This window comes from Protomyctophum bolini (assembly GCF_963924005.1).
Source record: "Protomyctophum bolini genome assembly, chromosome: 19".
NCBI classification, from domain to species: Eukaryota; Metazoa; Chordata; class Actinopteri; order Myctophiformes; family Myctophidae; genus Protomyctophum; species Protomyctophum bolini.
The window spans coordinates 40,104,333-40,113,320 of record NC_137880.1 but is presented as its reverse complement, the minus strand read 5'-3'; the positions used below and the strand labels follow the sequence as shown (position 1 = coordinate 40,113,320).

General features: G+C 45.7%; 1 protein-coding gene across 1 annotated transcript; it reads right to left on the bottom strand.

Moving 5' to 3' along the window:
• Positions 1 to 699: 699 nt before the first annotated feature.
• LOC308334724 (microfibril-associated glycoprotein 4-like) lies at positions 700 to 5,640 on the bottom strand (the record flags this gene model as incomplete). The annotated part of the gene is made up of 5 exons (XM_080791528.1): positions 700 to 992; positions 1,901 to 2,068; positions 2,781 to 2,877; positions 3,478 to 3,668; positions 5,535 to 5,640. The coding sequence occupies 5 exons, from the start codon at positions 5,638 to 5,640 to the stop codon at positions 700 to 702; spliced, it is 855 nt and encodes a 284-aa protein (XP_080647654.1).
• Between the last annotated feature and the right edge of the window lie 3,348 nt (positions 5,641 to 8,988).

Genomic DNA, 8,988 nt, shown 5'->3' with positions numbered 1-8,988 from the left:
CTTCCGGCATGGCATGGAAGCAGTGGTCTGGAGAGCTGGGGCAGTTGTTTTACAGCCCCTTTTGATGTCTTATGTGTGCACGTGCCTCATGGTGTCAGAGATGTGTAGGTGCAACGTGCACAGATACAGTATCTTATCCTATAACGGCAGCCGAGAGTCAAGAGTGCACGAGAGAGAGAGAGAGAGAGAGAGAGAGAGAGAGAGAGAGAGCCGTACGAGATTCTGAATGTCAAGGTGCAAAAGGTGGAACGCATATCTCGTCACGTTTTTCTCTCTCTCTCTCTCTCTCTCTCTCTCTCTCTCCCTGTGGGTGTATTTTTTTAACAAGTGAATAAATATCCCTTTATTTAGTTTTACTGCGTTTTGTTTTTATTTCTTTTTTCTTCTTCTGGTGGTTGTTCTGGTGGTGATGTGGTTCTTCTCCTCATGGTATGGTGGTGGTGATGTGGTTGTGATCCTCTGAGGGGACGAAGGGTCTGATCTTCAGGGTATGGTGGTGGTGATGTGGTTCTTCTCCTCAGGGTATGGTGGTGGTGATGTGGTTCTTCTCCTCAGGGTATGGTCGTGGTGATGTGGTTCTTCTCCTCAGGGTATGGTCGTGGTGATGTCGTTGTTCTGGTGGTGGTGATGTGGTTCTTCTCCTCAGGGTATGGTCGTGGTGATGTCGTTGTTCTGGTGGTGGTGATGTGGTTCTTCTCCTCAGGGTATGGTGGTGGTGATGTCGTTGTGGTCGTCCTCTGAGGGGACGAAGGGTCTGATCTTCATGCTGATGGACTTCAGGGAGTCGTAGTCCTTCCAGGTGTACCAGGTGACTCCGATGGCGAAGTGGGTGTGGTCTTCTCCCCACAGGTACAGCCCGTTGGGGTTGGACGAGAAGCAGTTGGAGAACCAGAAGCCGCCCAGGTACTTCCTGGCGCAGTGGTACCCCGAGGCGTCCTGGTCTCGGTCCAACGCCGAGAACTTCTTGCCGTTGTGGACGCCCAGCGAGTCGCCTGTGTGTGGAGAGAGAGAGAGTGTTTTTACAAAACCCGTTAACACAATCAGCGCCGGGATTCTTTCAAAACATGTCCGCTGTTACTCTGTAAAGCCCCCCCCCCCCTTCTGTTCCGGAGAAAACAACGTTCATATTCTGAACGAGAGGCAGGTGAGAAGTCAGAAATGAAGAGCTAATAGTATAACCATCTGAGCTTGTACAGTATGTAGGTCTGCTATTTTTGAAAAATCGTAAAAATGTGGCACAAATCTTTGAATATATATTCTTTCAGAGCGAATGTTCTTTTTTTTTTCGACGTCAGGCCTAAATGGGTTAATGAACCTCACCTGAAGCTCCGCCCCTTAATGAACCTCACCTGAAGCTCCGCCCCCGAATGAACCTCACCTGAAGCTCCGCCCCTTAATGAACCTCACCTGAAGCTCCGCCCCTTAATGAACCTCACCTGAAGCTCCGCCCCATAAAGAACCTCACCTGAAGCTCCGCCCCTTAATGAACCTCACCTGAAGCTCCGCCCATTAATGAACCTCACCTGAAGCTCCGCCCCTTAATGAACCTCACCTGAAGCTCCGCCCCTTAATGAACCTCACCTGAAGCTCCGCCCCTTAATGAACCTCACCTGAAGCTCCGCCCCTTAATGAACCTCACCTGAAGCTCCGCCCCTTAATGAACCTCACCTGAAGCTCCGCCCCATAATGAACCTCACCTGAAGCTCCGCCCCTTAATGAACCTCACCTGAAGCTCCGCCCCTTAATGAACCTCACCTGAAGCTCCGCCCCATAATGAACCTCACCTGAAGCTCCGCCCCTTAATGAACCTCACCTGAAGCTCCGCCCCTTAATGAACCTCACCTGAAGCTCCGCCCCTTAATGAACCTCACCTGAAGCTCCGCCCCCTAATGAACCTCACCTGCTCCTCCGTCCTGGAAGCCGTCCACGTGCAGCATGTATCCGCGGTCCTCGGTCTCCACGTGGAACATCCTGTACAGAGCGAACGCTCGGCTGTCGCTGAAGTCCTCCATGTCCACCCTCAGCTCGTAGCGCTTCCAAGAGCACAGAGACTGCAGCTTCTCCAGCCCTGGTGTGTATGATTATGACATGTCATGTTTCAGGGCTATAGTAAAAGTATACAAAAGTATCTGCATCAAAATGTACCAAATGTAGAAAGTAGTAAGTATACTATGCAGAACGTCCCATTTCAAGTATTCAAATGTATACAAACATTCAAAGTCATAGTGTAGTTCAGGAGTTCTGCACCTATAGCCAGTGTTCTCCATCAGGACAGTGTTAAATGAATATTCTCACCTAGCCAATCAGGACAGTGTTAAATGAACACATCATATTCTCCATCAGGACAGTGTTAAATGAACACATCATATTCTCACCTATAGCCAGTATTCTCCATCAGGACAGTACGTGTTAAATGAACACATCATATTCTCACCTAGCCAATCAGGACAGTGTTAAATGAACACATCATATTCTCACCTAGCCAATCAGGACAGTGTTAAATGAACACATCATATTCTCACCTATAGCCAGTATTCTCCATCAGGACAGTACGTGTTAAATGAACACATCATATTCTCACCTAGCCAATCAGGACAGTACGTGTTAAATGAACACATCATATTCTCACCTAGCCAATCAGGACAGTACGTGTTAAATGAACACATCATATTCTCACCTAGCCAATCAGGACAGTACGTGTTAAATGAACACATCATATTCTCACCTATAGCCAGTGTTCTCCATCAGGACAGTGTTAAATGAACACATCATATTCTCACCTAGCCAGTGTTCCCCGTGCGCGTTGCCAAAGCCTCTCTGATAGTGTTCATAAGGTCTGTAGAACAACACCGTGCCATCCATCCGTTTCTGGAACACCTGAGAGAGAGAGAGAGAGAGAGAGAGAGAGAGAGAGAGAATTAACTGTTGGCGATAATTTTCCAGATTTTATTTAGTTTTAGTCTCATTTTAGTCACCCGGAATGTTTTAGTGTTCGTCTAGTTTTACTCGACTAAATATATCATGAGATTTTAGTCGACTAAATCTACTGTTGATTTAGTCGACTAAAATGTATTTTAGCGGGCCTTGATGCCGTCGCAATGACTGATTTTACACTTGCTGAAAATAGCCGATCTACAAGCTGCGACGCGTTGTGAGCTTGTCATGATTCGTCACGATCCGAGTTGGCTTTGTCCGCGGCGTAACCGTCTTTAAATAAATACTTTAAGAAAAGCCTATGGGGCAAAATGCATTGGGATTAATTTCCTGGGCCACTCGTTGTTCTGAAAGGGGGAGGCACTGCGACGCTCTATAGGCATTAGACGTGTCCTTACCGTCCACTTCCCTCCGTCAGTGTCCTTACCGTCCACTTCCCTCCGTCAGTGTCCTTACCGTCCACTTCCCTCCGTCAGTGTCCTTACCGTCCACTTCCCTCCGTCAGTGTCCTTACCGTCCACTTCCCTCCGTCAGTGTCCTTACCGTCCACTTCCCTCCGTCAGTGTCCATGTCGCAGTAGACTTCCACCGCCGTCTGGTTCTCATCGGGGTAGATGTTGTAGACTCCGCTGGGCGCGCCGTGGTCCAGGAAGTAGACGTCCTCGCAGTCCCTCGGCAGGGCGCTCCCACTCCCAGCCACCGGGGGCAGCAGCAGGCAGCACAGCAGGAGCACGGCTTGGTGGAGTGGCTTTATAAAGACATACGAGTAAGACGCGCGAACGCGGGAAGCGAACGCAGATCGTAAATTGCAATAACAATTAGAATAAATTGTGTCCATATATGGGCACAAAAGGGGCCAGGTCAACAACAAACAAATCACTGGCCCCTTTTGTGCCCATATATGGAGCTGAGTGGACCTGGCCCCTTTTGTGCCCATATATGGAGCTGAGTGATTGCTGATGCAACACACTCCATATTTGGATAGCGGGACAGACACACACACAGACAGACAGACAGACAGACAGACAGACAGACAGACAGACAGACAGACATGATCTGCTAGGTCTCATAGTAAGTGCTCACTGGTTCGCAATAATGCAAGAGTGGACCATATAAAACCAATAAACTATGTATTTGTTTTTGCTGGTCCGCTGTTGTTACGATGGTCATGCGCACAGTTACGATGGTCACAGTTACGATGGTCACAGTTACGATGTCGTCACCTTCTTAAAATAATAGCCTACATCATAGGCCCTAAACTACGTACATCATTACATTTTATTCGTTAAAAACGTAGTGGCCTTTAACTTGAATTAACTCTGTAAACATCTGTAAAATAGTCATTGTATAATAGTATTCATAGTTAAAGAAATAGTTCACCCAGAAAATTACATATTTTCTATCAATTACACACCCCAAGTGTTGAATTCATGAATATGTATATTTTTTGTTGCATATTATACCTATAAGCCAATACCTTGATGACTGTCGATCATCATTGGCTTAGCAATGCAACAGAAACAAACAAAAACACGATGCAACGTCTACTCAAACATTGTAAATAAATCCCTCTCCCCTCATAGTGTATCAGTGAAACATTGTAAATAAATCCCTCTCCCTTCATAACCTGTCAGTGAAACATTGTAAATAAATCCCCCAACCTTCATAACGTGTCAGTGAAACATTGTAAATAAATCCCCTCATAATATGTCAGTGAAACATTGTAAATAAATCCCTCTCTCCTCATAACCTGTCAGTGAAACATTGTAAATAAATCCCCCAACCTTCATAACGTGTCAGTGAAACATTGTAAATAAATCCCCTCATAATATGTCAGTGAAACATTGTAAATAAATCCCTCTCTCCTCATAACCTGTCAGTGAAACATTGTAAATAAATCCCTCTCCCCTCATAACCTGTCAGTGAAACATTGTAAATAAATCTCTCTCCCCTCATAACGTCTCAGTGAAACATTGTAAATAAATCCCTCTCCCTTCATAGTGTATCAGTGAAACATTGTAAATGAATCCCTCTCCCTTCATAATGTGTCAGTGAAACATTGTAAATAAATCCCTCTCCCTTCATAACCTGTCAGTGAAACATTGTAAATAAATCCCCCAACCTTCATAACGTGTCAGTGAAACATTGTAAATAAATCCCCTCATATGTCAGTGAAACATTGTAAATAAATCCCTCTCTCCTCATAACCTGTCAGTGAAACATTGTAAATAAATCCCTCTCCCCTCATAACCTGTCAGTGAAACATTGTAAATAAATCTCTCTCCCCTCATAACGTCTCAGTGAAACATTGTAAATAAATCCCTCTCCCTTCATAATGTATCAGTGAAACATTGTAAATGAATCCCTCTCCCTTCATAATGTGTCAGTGAAACATTGTAAATAAATCCCTGTCCCTTCATAACCTGTCAGTGAAACATTGTAAATAAATCTCTCTCCCCTCACAACGTCTCAGTGAAACATTGTAAATAAATCCCCCATAACGTCTCAGTGAAACATTGTAAATAAATCCCCCATAACGTCTCAGTGAAACATTGTAAATAAACCCCCCATAACGTCTCAGAGAAACAGCAGCTCTCTCACCATGCTGGGTCAGAGATGGAGCGGACAGCTGGGACGTCGGTGGCGTGGCGGCCGGCGGGGACAAGGACTCGGTGCAGAGTGGCGTTCCCGACGTTCCCGTGCTCATTATCAACCCTATAAATCAGCCGTCTGCCTCTGCAGGGTTCACACGCACGGCACTCCTCCCAGCAACAAGCGCTCCCGGGCCTACAGACAGGGGGAACTTTGGACCATCAACAAGCGCTCCCAGCCAGGCGTTTATACAGCCATATATAGGGGGGGGGGGGGGGGGACTTTGGACCGTACATACATTACACACACGGAGGTGGACTCCTGCTCTGCATGCAGCCACGGAGGTTGTTTGTTTTCCCACGACCGCACCTCCATATAGATTTATTTGTGAACGCAGTGAGCACTAACTATGAGAGCCTGTCTGTCTGTCTGTGTGTCCCCCTTTTGTGCCCATATATGGAGCTGAGTGATTTGTTTGTGATTGATGCAACACACTCCATATTTGGACGTATAGCTGCTTTGGGGACTCCTTATATGGTTATGGCTGAGTCATGGTGACATGAGTGTGATGGTGTGGTCCAACTTGTATTCCATTATTAGGCCATTTTGTGGCTACACTTGGACTCGAATGCACAACAAGCTGGAACATGCCAACGAACAAGTATAACTACGTTGCGTTCGCTTCCCGCGTTTGCGCGTCTTACTTGTATATAAACCAGAGAGAGCGCGGATAGCCCCGCACCAACCAGGCTCCTCCCCCAAAGGCCCAGGCTCCTCCCCCGAAATGCCCAGGCTCCTCCCCCAAAAGTCTGTTGGCGGTGCCTGTACAAGCCACCCGTTGACAAGCGGTCGGCTGACCTCCAGTGGAGGATAGGACAGGTAGGGTAGGATAGGTAGGATAGGATAGGTAGGATAGGGGCACGGTGGCACAGTTGGTAGTGCTGTCGCCTCACAGCTAGAAGGTCCTGGGTTCGATTCCCGCTGGGGACGCTGTGGGCGCTGGCGGCGTGTTCCCTCCTCCGTGTCATCAGTGCCCATACCCGAGGCGGGGGTTGGCGATAGGGCCTTTCTGTGTGGAGTTTGCATGTTCTCCCCGTGTCCCCTATAGGGTAGGTACCCTCACATGTTCTCCCCGTGTCCCCTAGGGTAGGTACCCTCACAAAAACATGCAGTAATCCTGGTCTCTAAACTGCCTCCCCCTGGCCAGCCGGGGCGCCTGATGGAGGGGAAAGGAACTGGTCGGAATAACGTGTCCCTTCTAACGCGCTACGTCCGGCCGGGGAAATTCCCCTCTGTCAGGTGAAAAGAAGCAGCTTGGACTCCTCATGCATAGAAGGAGGCATGAGGTCAGTCCACTGCCCCCCCCCCAGGTTGGCAGAGGAAGTGTAGCGCCCAGGATTACATTAGATAATTGGCACTGGGTGATAAGAAAAACTGGGTTAAAAAATCGTGGGATAAAAAAATAAATAAATAAATAAAAAGGATATAGGAAGGATAGGATAGGACACAAGGCACACATTGACCCTGATCACGGGGAGGGCTGTCTCTTCTGTTCCAGACAGAAACCATGTGTTTTTGTTCAATGTCCCTCCCAGGCATGCAGCCAGGCAGGCTGTCGGGGGTGTTTGATTTGTTGAGGGGCTGGTTTCTGGGTTTAGGAGAGGATTGTACTTCTCAACTTTTCATCTTTGGGCCTAAGTATTCTATTGTGAAAGAAGGTATTCACACACTGGTAAAACTCTCTCTCTCTTTCTCTCTCTCTCTCTCTCTCTCTCTCTCTCTCTCTCTCTCTCTCTCCGCCTCTCGAGAGACCCGGAAAATAAATCCCTGTTAATTTTTCTCATAGACTTTTCAGAAAGTATTTATTTAAAGACGTTAATAATAAAATATCTATTTTTGAGGGGCGACTAGCCCCCCCTATATGGGGTTAATGTTTGTTTTTAGTTCAATGTTTGTGTTAAAAACGCCATTGACAATGAAGGGGAAATGTACGTAATTTTGTACCCTAACACAAACATTAAATCCCATTAACAATAAAGGGAAATAATGTTTAATTTTGACACCGTTTGTTTGACATCACCAATTATATGAAGATCCTTTGATATATAAATGTCTAATGTGAGATTTGGCCACCAGTTGTGATGCAACAGAGTTCGCTGTGACCGTTGTGAATTATGGGTGGCTCCCAGAGGTCCTTGATCCCCATGGGGTCCAACAGTGGTCATTGAAGCGTGCACACACAAATGCACATATGCACCTACACACGCACATGCGCACATGCGTATGCACACCTGGACCTGTAAATTAACAACACAAAAACTAAGGCACTGGTGTCGGACTTCTGGTTTACCGGAACGGGGTTCAACTCCCTGCAGTGCCCTGCTCAATGTGTTGTATTTACATGGTTGTAATTGCGGAAATTGCGGCATACTATAGCGCGCCGTTTTTCATCATTTTTGAGGATTTGAAAAAAATGACGAAATGACAAAAACGATGGGTTATAGCCCATGTTTTTTGAAATTTTGGAAAAAAAAGTTATCCTCGTTTCTCATCATTTTGGACCGTGGGCTATAGCCCATATCGTACGGCATACTATAGTATATTATATACTATTATTATAGTATAATATATTCGAGTTCTTCTAGGTCGAAGGGTTTGGTTTGAGGGCTGGTTGATTGTGGTTGGTCTGATACCACTGTGCGATGGTATTCTCCTGTGAGTCGGCGGCGGTGTTGGTTACGACTGTTGGCAACAGTCGTAACCAACACCGCATATAAAACATATTTAGTTAATCAATTCATGACTTTGAAACATTCCCCTTCACTCATCACTGATGTTGTAGTTTTAGAGTTTCACCACAAGAGGGCACAGCTCCACCACTAACAGAATTCAAATATTTGAAGCGGAGTAAAAAAGTACACTTAATGACGTGGCTTCTTCTAAGTTTGATTGATTGATTGAAATCTTTATTAACAGTTTGCAGAATTACAGTACATTTCAAGCACAAACTCAATACAAAGACTGTTAACTGTGAGTGGACGACCCAATTAAGCCTTACACTTGTTTACAACAGGGTCCACATTGTTCAATTCATCAAAACATTTAGAGACAAACAAATAGACACTTCTATGTAGTTAAAGAACAGAACAGGAATTCATCATATAGGAAGCGAAAAGGGAAAAAAAGTATATATACAGTGAGGGGAACAGGGGGATAAAAGTAGAAGTACCAGGAATGGAAACAAGGTAAAGAAGAGCACAAAACAATTACTTCGAAGACGTACTTAATTAGAAATACTTAAAGTAAGTAAATGTAAATGTAGTTATTAGTTATTATTACCCTCCACTGCATAAGCACTGTCCGCATTGCCATGATGATGATTACTCTAAACGGAACTAATACCTTGTTGAACCTTGTTTCCCGCACGGACCGTTGAGGGGGTCGCACCCTAGGGACAGGAAAA